Genomic DNA, 27392 nt, shown 5'->3' with positions numbered 1-27392 from the left:
CACCTTGTACTTTGCATAGGTAGCCTTCAACCTGATGGCATGAATATCAACTTCTCCAACTACCAGTAATTTTTCCCTCCCCCTTTGCTCTTCTTCAATTCCCCACTCAGGCCTCTTATATCTTCTCCTCACCTGCCTATCACCTCCTAGTGCCCCTCCTCCTTCCCTTTCTCCCATAGTCCACTCTCCTCTCCTATCAGATTCTTTCTACTCCAACTCTTTACCTTTTCTACCTATCACGTCCCAGCTTCTTTCTTCATCCACCCACCTGGTTTCACCTATCACCTCGCTCGTCTTCTGTCCCCTCCACCCCCCCCACCCACATTCTTTGCTGACATCATCCTCCTTCCTTTCCAGTCCTGATGAAGGGTCAGACTGTTTATCCATTTCTATAGATAGATGCTGCCTGACCTGCTGAGTTCCTCCAGCATTGTGTGTGTGTGTGTGTGTGTGTGTGTGTGTGTGTGTGTGTGTGTGTTGCTCTGGATTTCCAGCATCTGCAGAATCTCCTGTGTTTATGTAAGAATCAGGCTGGATTTACAGCTGAATGCCACTTAATGAGTTTGCCTCAAAAAGGACAGACTTTACATGCCAATAGGGGTGAACCAGTGTTGACAAAGACTCACACGACCTAACAAAAAGCCATAAACTAGATCTTTGTTTTCCCTCTGAAGCCTTCCATGAGGGGCAAGTTGAAAAGTTCATGAGCATTGTATTAACTTTTTTTTTGGCCTCTGTCTCTCCTGAGGTTTTTTGAGCTGATTACATTGACATCAATGCAAATCACTTTGGTCAAAGTTCAAAGTACATATATGTCACCATATACAACCTTGAGATTCATTTTACTGCGGGCATACTTAGCTAATGTATGGATTGCAGAAGACAACAAACTGTGCAAATTGTAAATATAAATAAAAAGCAATAAATAATGAGAACATGAGATAAAGAGTCCTTAAAGTGAGACCATTGGTTGTAGGAACATTTCAATGATAGGGCGAGCGAATGTAGTTATCCCCTTTTATTCCAGAGCCTGGTGGTTGAGGGGTAGTAACTGTTCCTGAACCTGGTGGTGTGAGTCCTGAGGCTGAAGGCAGCAGTGAGAAGAGAGCATGTCCTGGGTGGTGGGGATCTCTGATGATGGATGCTGCTTTCCTATGACAGTGTTTCATGTAGATGTGCTCACTGGTTGGGAGGGATTTACCCATGATGTACTGGGCTGAATCCACTACCATTTGTAGGATTTTCCATTCAAGGGTGTTGGTGTTTCCATACCAGGCTGTGCTGCAGCCAGTCTATATACTCTCCACAACGCATCTATGGAAGTTTGTCAAAGTTTTAGATGTCATGCTGGATATCCGCGGACTCCTAAGGAAGTAGAGGCACTGCGTGCTTTCTTTGCAATTGGGCTTAGGTGATGGATCCAGGGCAGGTCCTCTGAAATCCATGGAATCCTTTGCCACAGGCAGCTCTGGAGGCCAAGTCTAAGTATATTTAAGGCAGAGGTTGATAGATTCTTGATGGGTCAGGGCATGAAGGGATATTGTGGGGGCGGGGGGAAGACAGGAGATTGGGGCTGAGAGGGAAAATGGATCAGCCATGGTGAAATGGCGGAGCAGACTCGATGGGCCAAATGGCCTAATTCTGCTCCTGTACCTTATGGTCTTATGAAATAGTAATACCCAGCAATTGAAAGTTGCTGACTCTTTCTACCTCTGATCCTCCAGTGAGGACCAGCACATGGGCCTCTTGTTTCCTTCTCCTGAAGTCTATATGCAGAAACTGACTCAAGGATAATGAAAACCAACACCAAAATGGAGGGCAAAGAATAGACCAGCTATCGCCTTACTGAATAGGTGTAGAGTGTAGGTGCTGGGGGTAGTGATAGGGGCAGATACAGTAGGGGTATTTAAGTCACTATTAGATAGGCACATAGACAAAAAGAAAATGGGCTGTGGATTAGATAAGGGTTAAATTGAATGAGGAGTAGGTAAGATTAGTTTTTTTTGTCACTTGTACATTGAAGCATATGGTGAATCATAAACACAGGGGATTTTACAGATGCGAATCGAGAATAACTCACACAAAATGCTGGAGGAACTCAGCAGGTCAGGCAGTATCTATGGAGGGGGAATAACAGTTTCAGGCCAAGGTCTTTCATCGGGACTGGAAAGGAAGTGGGGTGGGGGTGGGGGGATGCGCTGGTGAAAGTCAAAGTTTGTGCCACCGTTTCCAATGCACTGGGGGCGGGGGGTGGCCCGCAAGTTTTCCAAGATTCAAAATACATTTATTATCATGGTATATAGACAAAATACAACTCTGAGATTTGCTGTCCTGCAGGCAGCCATGAAACACGGTGGAACCCAGTCCTGGCACCAACATGGCATGCCCACCGCTCACTGATTAACCATACGTTTTTGGAATGTGGGAGGAAACCGGAGCATGTGGAGGTAACGGGGAGACAGCAGAGGGAATCGAACCCTTTTCACTGGTGCTATGACGCGTTGGGCTAATCGCCACGCTAGCGTGTCACCCTTTACATGTTGCTCAGGGAGACACGCTCCACCCAGCGTGCGAGCAAGGACCAGCCAGGTGCGGAGTTTAAAATGTAAACGGAAAATGCTGTAATCGCTAGTCGAGTCGAGAGGCAGAGTTAATGTTTCAGATCTTAGACCCTTCCCAGAATGGAGTACTTCGTTTCAGATTTCCAGCACTGCAGTTTTTATTTGCTTCCCTGGGTGGAGTTTAGACTATAAGACGTAGGAGCAGAATTAGGCCATTCATCCCATCAAGTCTGCTGCGCCATTCCATCATGACTGGTTTATTCTCCTTCTCAGCCCCATTCTTCTGCCTTTTCCCTGTAACCTTTGACTCCCTTACGAATCAAGCACCTAGCAACCTCCATTTTATAGATACCAAATGACTTGACCTCCACAGCCGTCTGTGGCAGCGAATTCGACAGATTCACCACCCTCTGGCTACAGAAATTATGCCTCATCCCTGTTCTAAAGGGATGTCCTTGTATTCAGAGACTGTGCCCTCTGGTCCTAGCCTCTCCCACTTCTGGAAACATCCTCTGCAGGTACGTCATTGAAAGGCCTCATTCCTCTAAACTTCAGCTAGTACAGGCTCAAAGCCACCGAACACTCCTGATACATTAACCCTTTCTCTCTGAGATCATTCTCACAAACCTCCTCTGGACCTTTTGCGAAGCCAGCACATCCTTTCTTAGATATGGAGCCCAGCTACGCTCCCACAGTCCATCTCAGCCTGAGCAAGTTTCAGGCCCTGGCCGCGATACTTGGTCTGGAAGCAGGGCTTTGACCCGAAATGTTGACTCTTCCTTTCCTCCCACAGATGCTGCCCGCCCCGCCGAGCTCCTCCAGCAGATTTTGTTGAAACAAAATGAACTTTATTCAAATAAAACATATTTACAAGAATAAACTGCCCAGAGCCTTTTCATTCTTCACATTCAGTCAAAGCTCTCCATTGCATTCACACACATCAACAGTACTGCTGCCCCTGGGGTGGGATAATAACTACTGCAATAATTTAGCGTTTCTTTCCCCAACCCGGCCCCTCCCTTTCCAGTAGCTGAATAACCCTGGGCGGTAGTCCTTCCCCACCGGGCTGCTCCAGGTTCCACCATCTGCGGTCCATCGTGTGTGCAGGTTTCAGCTCCTGTCCTGTGCTATTTTAACTTCTGCTGTTTACACTATACCTGCGGAGAGGCTGCATTTAAAGGGCAACACTGCTGCTTTGTACTCTGCGACCTTTGAAGCACGGTTATCAGCAGGAGGTTTGTGTGTGTTGCCAGCAGATGCTTACTCCCCTTGTGGGATTTGAAAACTGACACTAAACCTCTTCTCATTGAGGGCTTGGGAATACATCCAGTGAGTGGAGAAACTGAACGAAAACTTCGGGGTTTGGCTTTGGGGGTAGCATAGAAATTCACCTTGAGACTCATTTATTTATTTTTATCTAAAGTGGGTGGTTCCCGATGAAGGGTATCATCGTGAAATGTCAACCATTGATTCCCCTCCATAGGTGCCGTCTGATTTGCTGAGTTCCTCCAGCATTTTGTGTGTATTGTTTAAGATTTCCAGCATCCGCATGATCTCTTGTATCTATGATTTGCAGCCTCCACCCCGCTGTTTCAAACTATTAAATGATTCTCTGGTGCAATAAAATGACATTTGACCTCACATCTACCTCATTATGATCTTTTATCTTATTGTCTACCTGTGCTACACTTTCTGTGTTGCTGTTCTACTTCATTCTAAACTCTATTATTGTTTTACCCTGTTCTACCTCAATGCACTGTGTAATGATTAGATCTGTATGAAGAGTATGAAGTTGTTTTTCACTGTACCTCAATACATCATGTCGATTTCTCCTTCCAGTAGACAAATTCAGCCCCCCCTGTCTACTCCCCATCCTGACTTTTTTACTTGTTCTCACCTGCCTATTACTTCCCCCAGGGTCCCCTCCTCCCTCCCTTTCTCCTATGGTCCACTCTGCTCTCCTGTTTGATTCTTTCTTCTCCAGCCCTTGACCTCTCCCATCCGCCTATCACCTTCCAGCTAGCCTTGTTCCTCTCCCCCCACCATGTTATTTTGACATCTTCCCCCCTTCCTTTCCAGCCCTGAAGAAGAGTCTTGGGCTGAAGCGTCAACTCTTTATTCATTTCCATAGATGCTGCCTGACCTGCTGAGTTCCTCCAGTGTTTTGTGTGTGTGTGCTGCCCTCGACTCACGTGACAATAATAAACCAACTCCATTCAATTCTTCATCTCCCCCGATGCCCTGTATCCTTCACCTAATCTCAAAGAACATCAAACAGTACAGCGCGGCCCTTTCGGCTGACAATGTCTGAAGCCAACCCAAACCGACCTGCCCACACAGAAATGAATAGTGAGGTAGTGTTCAAGGGTTCATGGACCAATCAGAAATCAGATGGTGGAGGGGAAGAAGCTGTTCATGAAGTGTCGAGTGAGTGTCTTCAGGCTCCTCTGCCACCTCTCTGATGGTAGCAGAGAAGAGGGCGTGTCCCAGATGGTGCTCTACCATGAGAATGATGGATGCCCCTCCTTGGCGCACTGCCTCTTGAAGATGTCCTCGATGGTGAGGAGGGTTGTGCCTTGTGAAGAAGAACCCTCTGCTACCCATTTCGATGCTGCACATACAAGGCAGTAATGCAACCAGTCACAATGCTCTCCACTCGACATCGATAGGGGTGTTTGGTGACACACCAAATCTCCTCAAGCTCCTTATGAAGTAGAGGCACTGGCATGCCTTCTTTATGGTCCTGTCGATGTGTTGAGCCACAAGTAGTCTTGCGGTTAAATTCAGACACTTACAGTCGGAACCAGGTGATGCTCCACCATGATTGAAAGTTCTCGCTCCCTAACCTAGAGTCACTGATTTCAGCAGTAGGGTTACAACTCCTGCCCTGTTGCAGCTCAGACCCAGTTTGGATGTGCCGAGCCACCGGGAGGTTCATGCTGGGGAATTCAGGCCTCGACCAGCAGTGCTCTTGGTCTGGTGATGACAGGCTGGAGATCCCCAAAGGGCCACGGACTGCTCTGACTTAAGAACCAACATTAATTCTGTGGGTTTTTAATTCTAAGAAATTCCTCCAGCTGTACGGTGGAGAGCAATTTGGCTGATTGCATCACCTCGTGGTTTGGAGGCGCCAGTGCGCTGGGCTGGAAAGAGAGTTCCATCGCAGGGCCACTACCAAGGACACCTTCAAACGATGGTGTATCCATCATTAAGAACTCTTACCAGCTGGGACATGCCCTCTTCTCTTCAGGGAGGAGGTACAGGAGCCAGAAGACCCACACTCAATGTTTTAGGAACAGATTTCAAAGTTCAAAGTAAATTTATTATCTAAGTACATATAGGTCACCCTATACATCCCAGAGATTCATTTTCTTGAGGGCATACTCAGTAAATCCATAGAATAATAACCGTAACAGAATCAATGAAAGACTTGGACGTTCAACTAGAGTGCAGAAGACAACATACTGTCATCATTATCATCATCAGGTTCCATGCCCAGTTTGAGCTTTGACTGCCATGGCCCACACACTCCTGTTTCGGGTCAAGTGGATCAATTCATTGGTATTCATTTCCAGTTCTCTGGCTGCTGTCTCCATCATCATTTGTCTTTGTCTTCCTCTTGCTTTGTCCCCTTCAGTCTTTCCCATAATTACTATGCATTCTACCTCCTCTTTCCTAATCACATGTCCAATGAAGTCACATTGCCCTTTCATGATCTCATACATTATTTCTGTTTTTGTGCTTGCTCTGTTCATGACATCCTCGTTAGATATTTGTTTTGTCCATGATATTCTTTGCATCCTCCTCAAAAACCGCATCTCTGCTGCTTCAGTTGTTTCCTCGTGTTGCTAGATATTGTCCAACAAGCTTTTATAGATATGTAAAAAGGAAAAGACTGGTAAAGACAAATGTAGGTCCCCTGCAGACAGAAATAGGTGAATTGATTATGGAGAGCAAGGACATGGCAGACCAATTGAATAATTACTTTGGTTCTGTCTTCACTAAGGAGGACATAAATAATCTTCCAGAAATAGTAAGGGACAGAGGGTCCAGTGAGATGGAGGAACTGAGTGAAATACATGTTAGTAGGGAAGTGGTGTTAGGTAAATTGAAGGGATTGAAGGCAGATAAATCCCCAGGGCCAGATGGTCTGCATCCTAGAGTGCTTAAGGAAGTAGCCCAAGAAATAGTGGATGCATTAGTGATAATTTTTCAAAACTCGTTAGATTCTGGACTAGTTCCTGAGGATTGGAGGGTTGCTAATGTAACCCCACTTTTTAAAAAAGGAGGGAGAGAGAAACCGGGGAATTATAGACCGGTTAGCCTAACGTCGGTGGTGGGAAACTGCTGGAGTCAGTTATCAAGGATGTGATAACAGCACATTTGGAAAGCGGTGAAATGATCGGACAAAGTCAGCATGGATTTGTGAAAGGAAAATCATGTCTGACGAATCTCATAGAATTTTTTGAGGATGTAACTAGTAGAGTGGATAGGGGAGAACCAGTGGATGTGGTATATTTGGATTTTCAAAAGGCTTTTGACAAGGTCCCACACAGGAGATTAGTGTGCAAACTTAAAGCACACGGTATTGGGGTAAGGTATTGGTGTGGGTGGAGAATTGGTTAGCAGACAGGAAGCAAAGAGTGGGAATAAACGGGACCTTTTCAGAATGGCAGGCGGTGACTAGTGGGGTACCGCAAGGCTCAGTGCTGGGACCCCAGTTGTTTACAATATATATTAATGACCTGGATGAGGGAATTAAATGCAGCATCTCCAAGTTTGCGGATGACACGAAGCTGGGTGGCAGTGTTAGCAGTGAGGAGGATGCTAAGAGGATGCAGGGTGACTTGGATAGGTTGGGTGAGTGGGCAAACTCATGGCAGATGCAATTTAATGTGGATAAATGTGAAGTTATCCACTTTGGTGGCAAAAATAGGAAAACAGATTATTATCTGAATGGTGGCCGATTAGGAAAAGGGGAGGTGCAACGAGACCTGGGTGTCATTATACACCAGTCATTGAAAGTGGGCATGCAGGTACAGCAGGCGGTGAAAAAGGCGAATGGTATGCTGGCATTTATAGCGAGAGGATTCGAGTACAGGAGCAGGGAGGTACTACTGCAGTTGTACAAGGCCTTGGTGAGACCACACCTGGAGTATTGTGTGCAGTTTTGGTCCCCTAATCTGAGGAAAGACATCTTTGCCATAGAGGGAGTACAAAGAAGGTTCACCAGATTGATTCCTGGGATGGCAGGACTTTCATATGAAGAAAGACTGGATGAACTGGGCTTGTACTCGTTGGAATTTAGAAGATTGAGGGGGGATCTGATTGAAACGTATAAGATCCTAAAGGGATTGGACAGGCTAGATGCAGGAAAATTGTTCCCGATGTTGGGGAAGTCCAGAACGAGGGGTCACAGTTTGAGGATAGAGGGGAAGCTTTTTAGGACCGAGATTAGGAAAAACTTCTTCACACAGAGAGTGGTGAATCTGTGGAATTCTCTGCCACAGCAAACTGTTGAGGCCAGTTCATTGGCTATGTTTAAGAGGGAGTTAGATATGGCCCTTGTGGCTACAGGGGTCAGGGGGTATGGAGGGAAGGCTGGGGCGGGGTTCTGAGTTGGATGATCAGCCATGATCATAATAAATGGCGGTGCAGGCTCGAAGGGCCGAATGGCCTACTCCTGCACCTATTTTCTATGTTTTCTATCCTAAGCCATATAACATAACATTTCAGTACTCTGAGGTGGGTTGTCATACCTAGTTTAGTATTGGTCAGTGTACTCTTCATTCTCGTAAAGGTGTCTTTCGCCATCCCTATTCTTCTTTTGATGTCCATGTCGCACCTGCCATCTGATGTCACCCAGCTTCCTAAGTAGCAAAAGTTCTGTACTTGTTTTATGTCTTCCCCATTTATTCTCAGCCTGCAAATAGGATTCTCCTTCTTTTTGGATATCACCATACATTCTGTCTTTTTGTAATTGATAGATAGACCCATTTTTGCACTTTCTTCAAAAACTATATCAATTAAGTTTTGTAGTTCTTCCTCTGTACTTGCAATTAACACAGTGTCATCTGCATATCTGAAATCATTGATGTTTTCACCGCCAACTTTGATTCCCAAGATGTCTCTTATTTTTTGTAATATTGTTTCACTGTACACATTAAATAAATCAGGGGAGAAAACACACCCTTGTCTAACGCCTCTCTTGATTTTCGTAAACTGACTGACTTCTCCATTTATTCTTACAGCGGCAGTTTGTTCTCAGTACAGATATCTGATTAGGCGGAGGTCTTTCGAATCTAGATCTAGAGTTTCCTGTAATATTTCGAATAACTTATTGTGCTTCACTTTATCAAATGCTTTTGTGTAGTCGATAAAACAAACAAACAAATCTTTTTGCACTTGAATAGCTCGTTCTGATAGTATCCTTAACATCAATATCGCGTTTCTTGTACCTTTGTCTTTCACAAAACCACATTGTTCTTTACCTATTTCAGCTTGTATCTTACTTTTAAGTCTTGTCATCAAAATTCTTAGAAGTATCTTTAGTGATATGACTCATTAAACTTATGGTCCTATGTAATTCACATTCTATTGCTCCAGGTTTCTTAGAAAGATATTTTTTTTCATCTCTTCTGGTATTATTCAAGTCTCATAAATGTCATTGATTAAATCAGTAAGTTTTTCAATTTCATAATCTTCAGAAGTGATAATTTGTTCTATTACTAATTCATCAGGACTTGCTGCCTTTCCTTTCTTCATCTTATTTATTGCATTACGAACTTCAGATTTTAAAATACTTGGACTTTCAGTGTTCTTCTTAATTCCTGGTTTTTCGCCTCGATCGTCTTCATACAATTCCTGAGTATACTCAGTCCATCTGTTCATAATCTCATCTTTTTCCATGATAATGGTACCGTTCTTTGCTGTGCAAATACAAAAAGAAAGAAATAATAATAATAAATAAATAAGCAATAAATATCAAGAACGTGAGATGAAGAGACCTTGAGAGTGATTTCATAGGTCGTGGAGACATTTCATTGATGGGGCAAGTGAAGTTATCCCCGTTGGTTCAAGAGCCTGATAGTTGAAGGGTAATAACTGATCCTGAACTTGGGGATGTGAGTCCTGAGGCTCCTGTAAGTCCTTCCTGATTGCAGCAGTGGGAAGAGAGCATGGAACAGCATCTTCCCCTCCGTCATCAGATTTCTGAAGAGTCCATTGATCCTATGAAACACTACCTCATTATTCCTCACCCCTCTTCTCTGTCTATCTGTCTTTCTATCTATTTATTGTAAATTGTAATTTTTTATGTCTTGCACTGTACTGCTGCCACAAATCAACGCCATGTTTGATGAAATGAGCTATGTCAGTGATAGACTTGATTCTAAGTGCTTGCTGCAGGATTGTGATGCTGTGTGTGGCGGAATTGCCTGCTGACACTCACTGACATCGGGTATTTACTGAGTACAGCCCTACTCACCCTTTGAGCTGCACTGCTCAGCAACCTCTGATTTAACCCTAACCTTGACCCCAGGTTACATCACTGATGATGTGACCCAGCACACACCAGGTTAATAAAGGTGAGTAATGTTGGACAAGGTTAGTGAAAGTATGGGCCACATCAATGACCGATTAACCTATTATCTGGTACATCTTTTGACTGTGGGAGGAAACCAGAGCACCTGGAGGAAATCCATGCGGTCACGGGGAGAACGTACAAACTCCTTGCAGACAGCGGTGGGAATTGAACCCAGGTCGCTGGTACTGTAAGGCGTTGTGCCAACCACTACGCTACCGTGCTGCCAGATTACTGAAGGGAGTTGGCCTTGTAAGCCAGCAAGGAGGGGTACCACCGAGAGAAGAGATAAGCAGGTAAAGTGGAATTGGCGTTCGACGAGAAAAGTATTACAAACCATTACAAGCTGCTCTGTTTACATTTACCGATTACCTTCTCCACTGATTCTTACAAGTCAAGTTCCACTCCGAATAAATCGTATCAGAAATAGTTTGGGGGGAAAATCCAACAACTTGTATTTATAAAGTTCATCATCGGCTTGCTTTGTCATCAGACACTGGGGGCCAAAGGGGCTGTACTTTACTGCCCTACGTTCTTTGAGATTAGGTGAGGAGTACAGGGCATCTGAAGGCGGGATGAAGAATTGAATTGGAATTGGTTTATTATTGTCATATGTACGGAGACACAGTGAAAAGCTTGTCTTGCATACCGATCATACAGGTCAAATTATTACACAATGCATTGAGACAGAAAAAATGATAGAATGCAGAAATGAATTATAACAGCAACTGAGAAAGTGCGGTGCAGGTAGACAATAAGATACAATATCATAACGAGGTAGATGTGAGGTCAAAAGCCTGTTTTATTGTACCAGAGAACCCTTTAATAGTTTTATAACAGCAGGGTAGAAGCTGCAAATCACAGACACCAGAGATCATGCAGATGCTGGAATCTTGAGCAACACACACAAAATGATGAAGAGGTTACTCGGTAAGTCAGGCAGTATCTGTAGAAGGGAATAAACAGTCGATGTTTCAGGCCGAGACCCTTCATTAGGAAGAGGAGAAGGGTCTCGGCTTGAAATGTTGACCGTTAATATTCCCCTCTATTGATGCAGCCTGACTTGCTAAGTTCCTCCAGCACTTTGTGTGTTTTGCCTTGTGATAACAGCTGTCCTTGAGCCTGGTGGTATGTGCTTTTTTGTATCTTTTGCCCAGTCGGAGAGGGGAGAAGAATAGTGTCTGGGATGGGTGGGGTCTTTGATTATACTGGGTGCTTTACTGAGACAGCAAGAAGTGTAGACAGAGTCCATGGAGGAGAGGCTGATCTCCGTGATGTGCAGAAATGAAAGAAAGCAGCAATCCCTGATCATATCTCAGAGGCTGGATGAGATAGAGAAGGGTGAGGCCACTAGAGGCATTCGCAAACAAGCATGCAAAATTTTAAATCACTATGTCGTTAAACTGGAAAAACATTTCAGCTACAGCTGTTTGTAAGTCTGTCAGGTTTTTTTTGATGGTAAAGATAGCGACGTAAAGCCCAGAGGGTAGATAGAGGCTGCTGCTGCAAATGTGGTTTTAAACCTGGATTAGAAGGTGCACAACCATTACAACTCCATCATGGGCACTGACCTCCCCAGCATCAATGACATCTTCAAAAGGCGATGTCTCACTAAGGCGCCAATCATCATTAAGGCCCCCCCCCGCCCGCACATCACCCTGGACATGTCCTCTTCTTACTGCTACCATCAAGGAGGAGGTACAGGTGCTTGAAGACACACACTCAACGTTTCATAAACAGCTTCTTCCCTACCACCATCAGATTTCTGAATGGACCGTGAACTCGTGTAATACCTCAATACTTTCTCACACTACTTAGAGTCGTAGAGTCATGGAAAAGTACAACATAGAAAAAGGTCCTTCAGCCATCTAGTCCATGCCTAGCCATTTAAACTGCCTTCACCCATCGACCTGCACCGGGACATTAGCCCTCCCTATCCCTACCATCCATATACCTATCCAAACGTCTCTTAAATGTTAAAATCAATCTCACATGCACCACTGGCACGGGCAGCCTGTTCCACACTCTCAAGGCCCTCTCGAGTGAAGACGTTTCCCCTCATGTTCCCTTTAAACTTTTCCCCTTTCACCCATAACCCATGGCTTCACTCCTCTCTCCAGGGTGCTGGATCCTTTCACTGTTCCGTTGTTTGGTTAATTTAAACGCCGGCCCAGGTAGACCAAAAAGACAGAGTGTCGGTCGGGACAAGAGCTTGTTCTCCATGATGGTCATTTCTGTGGCACTGAGGCTACGAAGACTGCTAATATGAGGAACTGATAAGCTAGGCTTTGGGCCTATTCAGGGCTGCCCTGGGGTTCGGATCTGAGGCCTCAATTTTGGTTCGGAATGCTGTTGTTTGATTCAATGGTTTGCATGATTTATATACTTTTCTTTCTCTTGCGCATCAGGTGTTGGTCTTTTAGTTTTATTTTTATTCTTTTATTTCTTTAATTGGGTTCTTTCGTGTTTCTTGTTTGTGGCTAGCTGTGAGCAAACTAATCTCAAGATTGTATAATTTATACATTGTTTGATAATAAATGTACTTGAATCTTGAATCTCGACATCTAGTTGTAGTCCCTCGCAACCTCAGTGGAAGAACACTGCTTACATTTACCCGATCTATACCCCTCATAATTTTGTATACCTCTATACAAATCTCCTCTCAATCTTCTACGTTCCAAGGAATAAACTCAATCTTTCCTTTTAAGTCAGGTCCTTCAGACCAGCAACATCCTTGTAAGTTTTACTTATCTGATTTAATTTTTATATATATTATTGTAACATAGTTTTCTGATTATGTATTGCAATGTACTACTGCTGCAATACATCATATTTCACGACATATACCGGTGATATTAAATCTGATTCTGATTCTAGTTCTGAACATTACAACTGCCTGAATGCAGAGGGATTCCTTTGGGTATATCTGATCCTGCACCCAGGAACCAGCTTGTTACTCGCCTGTCACCTGCATTTTAATGAGATGAGCCCTTGAGGAGCCAGGAGCCGTTTATCTCCTTCCTGTCCTCGTTATCCTGAACATGTTAGTTTGCAGAGTTTATAGCTCCAGGCAAGGCCCAGCATGCATAGCTTGAACTCTCCTAGGCTGCATCTGTGTAACGTTGAACACAAAGAGCAGAGACTCCAGACTCCTTCAGCGATCTGGTCTCAATTTCCTGATATTCCTGGCACTGATCTCAATTGCAGTGACAGCCGTGTAGCAGAGGGTTAGCTACTCCTGCTAAGATGTGCCTGCGCGATGTGGTAAACTTATTGCTGAGTGATCTTGAAGAAGAGAAACAATCTTCTTGTCTCCATGATGCGTTGGGTAAGGTTTCACGGTTACATTCCTTGCAGAGGTTTGCTAAACACTGGTCCAGATCACTGTGTGGAAGATTGAAATGGTGTTAGGGCTGTGAAAAGCACTCGCATACACAATAGCACGGGAATGTAAAATTGGTTGCACAATTTTTAAAATGTCACTTGAAAAGTTTGCTACTTTAGACATTTTAAAACCTGTAATTGTTGGGGATTGCTTTAATGCATCTGGAAGGTTAGAAGAATATTTATTGATTATTTTCTTCGCTCAGTTTGTTGTCTTTTGCACACCCTCACTGTTGAGTGCAGTCTTTCATTGACCCTATTATAGTTATTGGATTTATTGAGTATGACTGCAAGAATATGAATCTTAGGGTTGGGTATGGCAGACATCCCACCTTCCCCGGAAGTTCCGGGAGTCTCCTGCATATTAATAGTGGCTCCCTGATGCCCGCAAATTATATACAATATCACGGAAATCAATTTTTTTTAGAGCGAGCGAGTGAGAGAAAGCAAGAGAGAGTGTGCGAGCGAGAGAGAAAGCAAGCGAGAGCACGCGCGAGCGACGAGAGAGAGCGTGCGCCACGGCAAAGTATTCCAAAAAAAGAAAATATAAAACGTATGTCACCCCAGACTACACTAATAGGGGTCAAAAATAATGACAGTGTTGCTCGCTGCACTGTTTGCAACAGTGACTTTTCTATTGCCCATGGTGGGTTAAGACTGTAAAAGCCATGTTGAGGTGAGTTTAACAGGTGTCATTCGTTCATTAGCATAGCTAACGTTATTTAAACTAGCTGGCTAGCTGCTAAGGAGCTACTCTGTTGCAGACATCCCACCTCTCCCGCAAGTTCCAGGAGTCTCCCGCAACTTGATGGTGCTACCTCCCTGAAATGAGTTTTTGCAGGGTGGGATGTCTGGGTATGGAGACATATATGCACTTTGATAATAACATTACTTTGAACTTTGAATGTTGAGAAGTTGGAGTTGAATTTTGGGAAAATTTTTGTAACTCACTTGTAGTTTTGGGATGTGTATGGGTACGAAAGGATGCCACGGTGGCGTAGCGGTTAGCACGACGCTATTACAGCTTGGGGCTTCCGGTGTTCGGAGTTCAATTCCAGCACTGTTCTGTAAGGAGTCTTCGTACATTCCCCCCAGTGCAATGCGTCAGTATTCCCCGGGTGCTCCGGTTTCCTCCCACAGTCCAAAGACGTACCGGGCAGGTTAACTGGTCATTGTAAATTGTCCTGGTGTCTAGGGTAGGGTTAATCGGGGTTACTGAGTTGCTGGGGCAGCATGGTTCAAAGGAATCACAAAATAAATAAAAGTGTAGTCAGTAAAAAATATATAAGCAGACTTGCAAGTCTGGAGTGCCATTCATAACATCAGGCAAGGCAAAGAAAGTTCTATGGAATCTTGAAGCGCAGTCATGGTTGTAATGTAGATGTCAATATGATTGCAGGAGTACAGAGATAATTTACGAGGATGCTACCGGGACTTGAGGACCTGGGTTATGGGGAAAGGTTGAATAAATTCGGACTTTATTCCTTAGATATGGAAGATTGACAGAGATATACAAAATTACAAGGGGTATAGTTAGGGTGAATGCAAGCCACTAGAGGTCATGGGTTAAGAGTGAAAGGCGATCTTTTTACAGGGAACATGAGGGGGAGTGTCTTCACTCTGGGTGTGGAGAGCGTGGAACAAGCTGCCAGTAGAAGTGATGGATTTGGGTTCGTTTTCAACATTTAAGAGAAATCTGCATAGGTACATGGATGAGAGGGGTATGGAGGGCTATAGTCAGGGTGCAGGTCGATGGGACTAGCCAGATTAATAGTTTGGCACAGACTAGATGGGCTGAAGGGCCTGTTTCTGTGCTGTAGTGTTCTATGACTCGGTGACTCTATAAATCATTGCCACATACGGCTATGGAGGCCAAGTCATTGGGCATATTTAAGGTGGAGGTTGATAGATTCTTGATTACTAAAGGATTCAAAGGTTATAGGGCGAGGGCAAGAAAATAGGGTTGAGAGGGATAATAAGTCAGCCATGATGAAATGGCGGAGCAGACTCGATGGGCCAAATGGCCCAAATCTGCTCCTATATCTTATGGTCTTGAGTCAACAGCTACTTTAAGCACAACAAAATCCAACAATGGCTAGATAAATCTGTTTATTATTTATTTTAAAATTTTTTATTGAGATACAGCACGAAATAGGCCCTTCCAGCCCTTCGAGCCGCGATGCCCAGAAATACCTTGATTTAACCCTAGGTTAACCACGGGACAATTTACAACGATCAATTAACCTACCAACTGGTACGTCTTTAGACTGTGGGAGGAAACCGGGGCACTCGGAGGAATCCCTCGCAGGACACAGGGAGAACGTCCAAACTCCCTACAGACAGGGGTGGGAATTGAACCCGGGACACTGGTACTGTGCTAACCACTGCACTACAGTGCTACCCTTTGTATCATGCAAACTGTGGGCTGAGTGCACCAGAAAGAGCTCTCCCGTTCTTCATCATTGTGCAAGGGGATTCATTTTACTGGCATGGGAAAACAGCTTCAGTAACTGATTCCAAAGACCTACTGGGTGTGAGCAATGGCCTAGATGTCAGTATTGGGGAGTGCTCTCCAATGTCCCCACCAACACTGCAGCCAATTTAAAACAGACAACTTGATGACTTCTTTCATTACCAATGCTGGGAACTTGCTGATGCAAGATGGAGTGGATGTGGAGAGGATATCTCCAATAGTGGCGGAGTCTAGGACCAGAGGGCACAGCCTCAGAATAGAGGGGTGTCTAGAACAGAAATGAGGAGGACTTCTGAAGTATCACCAGATAATCTGTCCTGTACCTTACAAAATTTAGTTTATGCACTTTACTTTGATTATTTAGAACATAGAATGGTACAGCACAGTACAGGCCCTTCGGCCCGCAATGTTGTGCTGCCCCTTAAACCCTGCCTGCCATATAATCCCCCATCTTAAATTCCTCCGTATACCTGTAAAACTAATTTGTAGGTTTTATCTTTACTTCCTAAGTTACTGTGTGTTATGTGTACTACTGTGCTTTTCACCCTGGTCTTGTTTAACAGTATTCATGTACATAGTTAAATGACGATAAACGTGACTTGAATTTCTTTAGCCAGAGGATGGTGGATCTGTGGATTTCATTGTCACAGATGCAATGTTCCCTCTCATTTGTAATGAACAGTGTGCACATAAATCTTGTGCTGCACAATTTTTTTTTGCCCAGTGACAACAACATGTGTACACTGAATAATTTCTTCAATAAAAACAGTATAAATAAGCCAGTTCTATAATCTGCAGACAAATCATTGGAAACTCCACGTTGTCAACACAGTCTGCATCAGAAACCGGAAAAGGCAACATACTTAACATGCCAGTGAGGTAGAGGGTGACAACCTTTTGTGCACAATTTAAATTTTTTGTGCACTCGTAGCAAAAGATGTGTGCACGTGCACGTGCTCACTTTAGAAGGAACATTGGGGTATAAATATAATATCAACAGAAACATTGCATGGACGGTTTTGGAGGCCAAGTAATTGGGTATACTTAAAGCCGGATGTTGATAGATTCTTGAATAGTAAGAGCATCAAATGTTACGGGGGAAGGCAGGAGAATGGGGTTGAGAGGAATAATAAATCAGCCATGATGGAATGGCTGAGCAGACTCATTGGGTCAAATGGTTTAATTCTGCCCTTACGTCTGACGGTCTTGTGGAATGCAAATTGGCCATGGCATTTCTGCAGTTACGGTAGATTCAATACTAGTTTGGATCTTCCTGCAGCTGTGAAACACACCATATAGATGCAAGCAACACACATCAAAGTTGCTGGTGAACGCAGCAGGCCAGGCAGCATCTCTAGGAAGAGGTACAGTCGACGTTTCAGGCTGAGACCCTTCGTCAGGAGGGTTGTAGTCCTGACGAAGGGTCTCGGCCTGAAACGTCGACTGTACCTCTTCCTAGAGATGCTGCCTGGCCTGCTGCATTCACCAGCAAGTTTGGTGTGTGTTGCTTGAATTTCCAGCAACTGCAGAATTCCTGTTGTTTGCATATAGATGCAAGTCTTTGATCAATGGACTGCTCTTGTGTTTCTGTGAACGCTTTGGAATGGATTTGTCATGTTACACTGGTGGCAGCGGTAGAGTATTGAGAACTGCATGTGAAAACACTAAGAGCAACCCTCTCATTCATGTGACACCCCCTTGTCCTCTGAAGATGTTCACATGGCAGAAGAAACTCCAGTGTCTGCTTACAGCCAAAGCAGATAGAATTAACCCTTTAGGCACCAGCAGCATAGAGACTAGTATCTACAGGAGCAACACAGCCAAAATGCAGCAGCAAATCAGCCTACACAATGTCCATATCTTTCCATTCTCCTCACATTCATGTGCCTATCTAAACATCTTTTAAAAGTCCCTAATATTATCTGCCTCTAGGCAGTGCATTCCAGCCACCCACCACTCTGTGTAAAAAAACTTACCCCTCACTTCTCCTTTGAAACTGGTAAATTATTACACCTGATTCTGATTTTAGTTTGTATAAGAGATTGGCTAATGAAGCTCTCAAATTAACTCTTAAAGAGAGCTTATCAGGCTCTGTGTGGGGCAAATTTCTTATTCGGCAAAACAAAGGTTACTAGGGACATGCCTAGAAATTAGGCTTGTGGGATTTTTGATGTGCTAAATGGGGAAAAAACAGTTGACATTTTGGGCCACGGGCCTTCACCAGGGCTGGAAATGAAGCCAGAATGGGGGGAGGCAGGAGTGCAAACTGGCAGATGATAGGTGAAACTAGGGGAGGGGGAAGGAGGGGAGAGGAAGTAAGAAGGTGGGAGGTGAAATGCAAAAGAGGTAAAGGACGAGGAAGAAGAATAGGAGAGGAAAGTGGACCTTGGAAGAAAGGGAGGGAGGAGGGACATTGAGAGGGAGGTGATGGACAGGTGTGGAGAAGAGAAGGGGTGAGAGGGTGATCAGAATGGGGAATAGAAAAAGAGAAGGAGGTGGTGGGGGTGGAGAAATTACGGGAAGTTGGAGAAGTCAGTGTTCATGCCTGTCACGTTGGAGGCTACCTAGTCAGGATATGAGGTGTTGCTCCTCCAACCTGGATTTGGCATCATTGTGCCAGTCGAGGCGGCCATGGACAGACACGTCAGAATGGGATGGGAAGTATCGTAGTATCTATCTTATTTATTTTTCTGTTCCTCAGATTTGTACATATCCAAATCCTTGTTTCGGTGCTTTGAGTCAATCGTCAATGAAAAACTACACACAAGTAATCACTGTCGTGAGCTTGGTGATGTGGGACCTGAGGCTCCTGTAGCTCCTCCATTACAGCCCCTCTGGTATCTGGGGGTGGGGAGAGTTAACGAGGATGTGGGGGGAAGGGATAAAATGGGACCAGTGTAACTCGGTGTTTTGATGGTTGGTGCAGACTTGGGTTAGATAAACTCTAAAGTCTTGTTTCGGTATGACTCTGATGAAAGGGGCCAGCCAACAAGACGATGTAATGCCAAAGCCAACAAGACGCAGGATCAGTTGGCTGCGCTGGGCAAAGATCGACAGGGCCCGGAGCTGTGGTTAGAAGGTCAGAGGTCGCCGGGCTGGAACACAACTCCTTCTCAAATGGAAACTATTGCAGAGGTCATTTTAGCCCACTTATGACCACTTTCAGCGTGTCACACAGAAGTTGTTTTATTTTGAGTTATTTAGAAAGGTTGTAAGTTGTTTTCAAAGAGTGTGCTGTGATGACATCATCACCTGAGGGGAAATACAACAGGGAAATAAAACTTGTGTGAGGGTGAATCACAAGTAGACTAATTTTCTGATAAGCACACCCTCCAGAACAGGCACAAGAAAGAACAAATTCAAAATGTCCATTTTCTAGGCACGTGGACAGGGTGAGGCTTGAGTGAACCGTGATGATTCCAGTCTAAGCTGTTTTTTACCACACCACTGCCATGCACGTTCATGGGGAAGAACGTACAAACTCCTTACTGACAGCAGCAGGAATTGAACCGCAATCTCACAGCAGACACTGGAATAGCATTATGCTAACCACTACGATACCATGCCGCTCTCCCAGAGTCTGATAAAAGTGGGATAGAATCTGTCCGTGAGTCTGGGGGTACGTGCATTTGTGTCTTCTGCTCAATGGGAGAGATTGTCCGGGGACGTTGATTATGTTGGCTGTTTTACCGAGGCAACAAGAAGTATAGACAGAGGCTGTGGAGGGGAGGCTGGTTCCTGCGATGTGCTGAGCTGTGTCTGGGGTGGGTAGGTTCTTTGCCTGACTGGGTGGGGCCAGAGCCTTGCACCTGGAAGCAGCTGAGCTCCCTCAGGACCGCCTAGTCAATCATGAACATAATTGTTTCAAAGAAACTTCTCAGGCCAGGTAAACTCACAACTACCAAATGGTACTTTTTTATGCCTGTGAAACTTCCAACCCAATGTGAATTACGGTGGCTGCAGACAAGCCCACTCATTCATCCTATCCAAGTCCTCTGATTGAAATGTTAATGAGGACAGGATTGTGGGCCAAAGGCTTACAACTGTTCCTAATTCAAATAGGTGTAAGATAATTATGTTAAATTGACTTTAAAAACAGTTCAATGTAGCTGCAGTTAGATAACAGTTTGTAGCGATGCCTGGAGGGTAATGACTTACTGAGTGTTATTACCAGTTGAATGGAGAATATATCCATTAATTGCAAAACACTGGCACCCAAAGGGCTATATTCAACAGGTGTGACTTCTTATTTGAGTCAGAGAGCTATCCTGCTCAAAAATAGACCCTTTGCAAAGTTTGGCAACAAAATGCTGGAAGAATTCTGCAGTTCAGGCAGTTTATACTTACTTTTAGGCCGCCGATAAGCAACTCGCTGGAGTCGTCTGCCCTGGGTCAGCATTGCAAGTTGTCCACAGGTGTATCCCATAAAAGAAAGGTCCTTCCTCTCCCAGGGATGAGGTCTTTGGAGCTTCTGTTGGTGTTTCTGCAGCTCTGGGTTTTTACAGGATGGGGTTGCTAGCTCCATGCCCAACCCTCTTCCTTCCTCTCGCAGCCGGGCTTGGCCATCCATGGTAGAGATAAACAGTCGATGTTTCAGGCCAAGGCCCTTCATCAGGACTGGATGTCGACGGTTTATTCCCCTCCATACATTGCTGCCTGGCTTGCTGTTTCTCCAGCATTTTGAGTGTGTGTGTGTGTGTTTGTGTGTGTGTGTGTGTGTGTGTGTGTGCGCGCGTGTGTGTGTGTGCGCGTGTGTGTGTGTGTGCGCGTGTGCGTGTGTGTGTGTGTGTGTGCGCGTGTGGTAGACGTTCCTCTGAGCAGGGTCGAAGTTACCATAAGAATGTAATACATGGAACTATATACAAATGTAAACTGATTGGAGATCTCTGAGTCCACAGGCACAGAAGGGACCTTGGCCACTAGCCTTCAGGAATTCTGGCAAATTTACTTTCACTGGCTTTCAGCCAGATAACTTCATCAACTGCTTATCGCCATGACAACCCTGGTGTCAGTCATTGAAAGATAATTCCCTATCTCCTTTTCATTCCCATCTCCCTGCAACTTAAAACTAACCTGATTCTCACTTTCCCACTTCTGACATAGGTTCCTCAACTCTGCTCCTCTGATACTACCTGACTTGCTAAGTGTCTCCAGCACCGGCTGTTTTCCCTAATTTCAGATTTCCCAGTTTTCCTCACCTGCCCGTCACCCCCCTCTGGTGGCCCTCTTCCTTCCTTTTCACCCGCGGTCCACTCTCCTCACCGATCAGATTCCTTCTTCAGCCGGAAAGCATGGAAACATTCAGTGAAACGCATTGCCTCCGTTAATGACCAACACAGTGCGAGGATGAGCTGGGAGCAGCCGGCAATTGTTGCCAGAATAGCAATTTAATAACTTCTCCTAACCCATAAATCTTTGGAATGAGGGAACGAGAACACCCGGTGGAATCCATACGGTCATGGGGAGAACGTACAAAATCCTTACGGACAGCAGCGGAAAACGAATCTTGATCACTGGCGCTGTAACACGTGTTCTACCGTGCAGGGACAGGCAATATAACTGGATGGTGGTCAACCAAGTTTTTTTTACAGCTACGCAGACTCTGAGCAGGAAATTTGTACGTGGCCTGAAAACTGAGCAGTACGTTAATGGAACATTATATAAGGGAAAATTCCAGCTGCGTAGCAGCAAAGGCTATGTGCGTGGGAGCATTTCTGTTACTGCGTGGCCACGCACCCGTGCAGCTTGGAGGGAACGGTGGTTGTGGTTAGGCTCAGGTCGGTAGCTGGGATCTATCTTCAATGAATTAACATTATGACCTAACTTAGTTACCCACTGGCTTCAACAGTAAAATAACATTGTTCCTGTGAGCTGTAAAATGCATTATACATGGCAGAGAGAGAGTGTGTTGCAAGTAATTGTAACATTCAAAGGGTATAATGCTGTTTGGATTGGTGGTGAGGTGGAGATATATCTCCATCAAAGGAGGTGTAAGATGATCCTTCTCTCTGCTAGCCTGCAGGTCACCCCTGGGCAAGATGTAGCAGCTGCAAACCACGCCCCCCCCCCCGGCCGATGAGGGTCATGTGAAGCCATGGGAGCAGTCGGTGCATGTCACAAGAATTGCTATGTGACCACTGACGCCACGCAGACAATCTCTGAAGAATATTGATAATGGCTGGGGTCACCTGTCTTGTAAAGACACTGCCCAGAAGAAGGCAAAGGCAGGGCTGGCTGGTGGCGCAACGACATTGGTGCCAGACCTGGGAGCGGAGGTTCCCTGGTTCGAAACTAGTCAGGTCCGCTCCTGAGTACGCTTTCCATCCGTGCCGGCTTGAGTGTCGAGACCGCAACTCGACCTCGTAAAATAAAACGGGAAAATACTGCCAAAATGTCTGTGTGAGGAGTGGCCAAAAAAAAAGAAGGCAATGGCAAACCTCTTCTTCAGAAAAAGTTGCCAAGAACAATCATGGTCATGGAAAGACCACGATCGCCCACGTCATACAACGCAGCACAAAATGAACGAACAAATGCTGTTTATCAAGAATCTATCTTGAAGGTATTACTCATTTTATATTAAACGGGGAATTGTTGAACCCAACATCCCTTTGTAATAACATAGGTCATTGGTATTTGTGTCTCATTGTGGTATTTGTATCTGTTGAATCTTACCGAAGGTTCAACCATCTGCTTTTACGTGAAGATGCATACAGTACTGTGCAAAAATCTCGGGCACTCAGTATAAGACTAAAATTGTTAGGTCAGGAAGTGCTGTGGTGTTCTGTGTTCTGTAACTTTTCGCTTGGTGAATTCCAATGTGAAGAGGTTACTGTTGTCTAACCTGAACCTTAGTTGAACTAAGGGAAAGAAATCAAAGTGGCAGTTCTCGCTCTCCGAGAACACAAATACCAGATACAAGAGGAGCACTTGTCCTCCTGCAGACTGATGCCCTCACTCCGGAAGCAATATTTCCCCAAAAAAACATTGCTGAAATATAACTGCATTAAGATCTGTCCCCAGGGAGCTGCTGTGATACCGTCAGTACATTGCAGTGTTGGGGGTGGGGGGGGGCGCGACCCTGATGCCCACCGTCCATGCCATTTCAAAGGTAGAGTACAACGTATTGACTAGTACATTGCATGTTTTTTTTACCAATAACAGTGGGCATTCTTGCAGGCATTCACAGTGGATTCAATCAAATACAATGGAATCAACGAGAAGCTACACATATTCGGACAAAAGTCCAATATGCAAAAGAAGGCAAATGAAGCAAAAATAAATAAATAACTATGTAATAAATAATAAAGAGAACGCAAGTTGTAGAACCCTTGAAAGTGAGTCCATAGGTTCTGGAATCAGTTCAGTGTTAAGGTGAGTGAAATACCCTCACTGGTTCAGGAGGCTGATTGTTGTACGGTAATAACTGTTCCTGAATAGAATCGGTACACTCCTGAAACCCTGGAGGAACTCAGCAGGTCAGGCAGCATCGACGGAGAGAAACGAACAGTCGATGCTTCAGGCCACGACCCTTCACCATTACAGAAGGGAAAGGTGTGAAAGTCCTCGAAAGGGTAGAGAAAATATTTTTCTAAAACAATTCCAGGGGTGGAGGGATTTCAGGTTAGACTGGACAACTTCAGAATTGTTGAAGCAAGGGAGGTCGAGAGGAGATTTGATCGCGGGAACCTGTTCCCATCAGAAGGCAATTAGATGAACAGCGGACACAGAAAGAAAACTCTTTGCAGGGAGAAGGTGAGGAAAGTGCAAACACACTAATGATCTGCAACCTATTCACGGTAACTTCTGTGGATGTAGCATCTTTCAGGGCATTCAAAGGGAAATTCGACTGGTTGGTATCCCAAAGCAAAGCTGTATGAAAAGAGGGAAATGAACTGGGACTGATAAAATTACTCAGAATTAGAATCAGGTTTGTTATCAATCACTAACACACAATACACTCTGTGGCCACTTTGTTAGTTACCTGCTGTACCTAATGAATTGCCCACTGAGTGTATGTTCGTGGTCTTCTGCTGCTGTAGCCCATCCGCTTCAAGGTTCAATGTGTCGTGCGTTCAGAGGTGCTCTTCCGCACACCTCTGTTGTAACGTGAGGTTATTTGAGTTACTGTCTCCATTCTGTCAGCTTGAACCGGTCTGGCCATACTTCTCTGACCTCTCTCATTAACGAGGTTTTGTTCTGCCCGCAGGACTGCCACTCACTGGATGTTTTTTTTGTATTTCACACTGTGTAAACTCTGGAGATTCTTGTGCGTGAAAATCACAGGAGGTCAGCAATTTTTGGGATACTCAAACCTTATCTGGCACCAACAATCGTTCCACAACCAAAGCCACTTAGAGCACATTCCTTCCCCATTCTGATGTTTGGATTGAACAACTGAATCTCTTGACTGTGTCTGTATGCTTCTATGCATTGAGTTGCGTGAATGACGGATTACTTATTGCTCGAAGAAGCAGGTGTACAGGTGTACTTGATAAAGTGGCCACTGAGTGTATGTCATGAAACTTGTTGTCTGGTGGCAGTAGTACAGCCAGCACAAGGCATAAAAATCGCTATAAGTTACAATGAAAATAAATAGAGCAAAAGGGGAGTAGCAAAGTAGTGTTCATGCGTTCCTGGACCATTCAGAAATCTGATGGCGGAGGGAAGAAGCTGTTCCTAAACCGTTCAGAGTGGGTATTCTGCCTCAGTCAATGCTCAGTGTTGGTTGGTGTTGTGTATTTAATATTTCAGTAATATCTGATAAATCTTGTATATATGTATTGGTTGATTAGGCATCCCTGTTATTTAAATAATTAATTACGGGTTAGATGTAAAAATGCGTGACTTGTATATGTCATCACCACATGATACATGCGTGCCTCGCTTCAAGACAAAGTTACACTTGTATATCGGACATCCATGTCTTCCTTTGTGTTAACTTAATGTTCTGAAGCTACAGAACATAATAGTTGGTCAAGATAGCACCGAGTCTCTGTCAAGGTCGTGGCTCAGATTTAGTGTTTTTTTTAAGTTTGTGGGGATGGGTTTAGGGACAATGAGGAGAGTTAGGGGGTCAGCTTAGGGTTTAGGCCAGGGATTTCCACCTTTTTTACACCATGGACCCTACCATTGGGAACCCCTGGTTTAGGGACAGGGATGTGGGGAGTTAGAGGTCAGATTAAGGTCTAGAGGCAGAGATATGGTGGAGTTACAGGTCAGGCCAGAGTCTAGGCCTCAGCTCTGCACTCTGCGTTCGAAGGCCAGCGACATGGACAGGAGTGTAGCAGAAGTAATAGTCCTGTGTAGCATACGTCTCAAGCAACAAAAGTGAAGCCACAACTTAGCTGAACGGAAAGCAACCAAGAAATGCTCCTCCTCATACTCTGAGCCGGCAACATTTTAATTAGAACTAAATTAGCTATCATTTTCAGACCACATGAATTCCTGTGGCTGTTTACATGATAAACAGACCATTCTGAGAAAACCAAGTAATGGTAAGAGGACCCTTTGATCTCCCGGAGGAGATTATCTCCCCCGGTGTGTAATGGGAGCATAAAAATCCTATATAGGACTTAAGCAAACACAGTGAGTCATTAAATGGAAAACAACAAGGCTTGCAAGTTTTTCACGTTCAGTTTGTTCATTAGTAACTGCTGAAAGTAACAATAACAAGCATTCGTATAGAATAATTTTCGCCCAAAGTGTATAGAATAAGCTGCCAGAGGATATGATCGAGGCAGGTAAGTTATGTGGATAGTAAGATTTCATGGGCCATATGCGAGCAAATGGGACTATCTCCAATGGGCCATATGTGAGTAAATGGGACTATCTCCAATGGGCCATCTGTGAGTAAATGGGACTATCTCCAATGGGCCATATGTGAGCAAATGGGACTATCTCCAATGGGCCATATGTGAGTAAATGGGACTATCTCCAATGGGCCATATGTGAGTAAATGGGACTATCTCCAATGGGCCATATGTGAGTAAATGGGACTATCTCCAATGGGCAGCATGGACGAGTTGGGCCAAAGGGCCTGTTTTCATGCAGTGTGACTCTTTGGCTCTTAAAATAAAACCACTGGAAATATTTTACAGGTCAGGCTGCATTGAAGCGGAGTTAATGCTTTGAGTTGATGATTTATCTCAAGAATTAGCGCAAACCCAATATATCAATTCTGCTTCAATCTCCATTGTTGCTGCCTGACCTGCTGAGTATTTCCAGCACTTTTTGATTTTTTTTTTGACTCCTTCTTTCTTTCTTACTTTCTTTCTATCTTTGTTTTAGATCGACTCTTGACCTCAAAACCAGGTATGACGTTACACCTCACTGTCTACTTGCATCACACCTTCTCTGTAACTGCAACCCTTTATTCTACATCTTGTATTCTTTTGCCTTTCCTCGTTCTACCTCAAAGCACAGTGTAATGATTTGGTCTGTGTGAAAAGTAAGCAAGACAAGCTTTTCACTGTAGCTCAGTGGAGATGGTCCATGGTGTCTAGCAATGACAGGAATCCAGTAAGAGAGAGTTTCTAAAGGGGAAAAGTCGTTGCAGTGGGGCATTTCCACTCTCTTCCCGTCAGAAGTCCAGGTCCAGTGGTATGAACAAGCATCACAAACTGGAGTGTTCCTGACCATGTTGTCTTCTGTGCATTGTTATGCCTTTCGCTCTCCACAAAGCCTTGCAGAACCACCTTCCCGGCCATTGGATCTCATCCGCCTGGTCCACCGGAGCTGAGTTTGCACGCTAGGACAGGCGTGTCCCTATCTCACCGGGGTACGAGGCCGCTGGCTACCGGCACCTGCTTTAGCCCGCTCGTCGAAGCGGTGTACCGGGGTGTGGCCGCTGTGGCGTGCAAACAGCTACTTGGGGCCACGGGTTATGAGCTGGGTGTCCAGTGGAGCCCGAAGGTGAGAGAGCTCCCCAGAATGCGCACGAGAAGCCCCTTCCGCAGAGGTGCTACACCCCATACAGCCCTGTACATCAGTGCACGTGACAATAATAAACAACTGTAATTCTCATTATAAGCCCCAACATCTCCAGTTTATGGTGTTTATGTGAAATCAATAAGCTATTTGTAATACCCTGTGCTCATTGTTAACTATGGACTGGCATTCCTTTCCAGAGAAATCCGAAGCTCGGCGTCCCGTGGCTCACGAGTGTCTTGGGGAAGTGCTGAGGATCCTACGCCAGGTTATTAATAAATACCCGCTTCTGAACACGGTGGAGACCCTGACCGCTGCGGGCACACTGATCTCAAAAGTCAAAGGTAAGACAAAAAAGAAACTCTCAGCAGGTATCAACCCAGGATTCACACAGTAACCGGTGCGCTTCAAATGTGCTGCGGACACTTAAAGGGGAAAATTAATTAAGAAAGCCTCATTGTTCAGC

General features: G+C 44.8%; 1 protein-coding gene across 4 annotated transcripts in view; it reads left to right on the top strand.

The window, feature by feature from the left end:
• Positions 1–27392, top strand: part of LOC134337411 (rho GTPase-activating protein 45-like) — a 197917-nt gene that overhangs the window by 83202 nt on the left and 87323 nt on the right. For all 4 annotated transcript variants that reach the window (XM_063032386.1, XM_063032385.1, XM_063032383.1 and 1 more), the window contains exon 3: positions 27127–27270. In XM_063032386.1, the coding sequence (XP_062888456.1) occupies positions 27127–27270 (144 nt within the window). The remainder of the gene's footprint in view (positions 1–27126; positions 27271–27392) is intronic.

The sequence above is a fragment of the Mobula hypostoma genome, chromosome 24 (assembly GCF_963921235.1).
Source record: "Mobula hypostoma chromosome 24, sMobHyp1.1, whole genome shotgun sequence".
Classification (NCBI taxonomy): domain Eukaryota; kingdom Metazoa; phylum Chordata; class Chondrichthyes; order Myliobatiformes; family Myliobatidae; genus Mobula; species Mobula hypostoma.
Note: the sequence above shows the minus strand (reverse complement) of the source record. Positions and strands in the feature narration are given on the sequence as shown.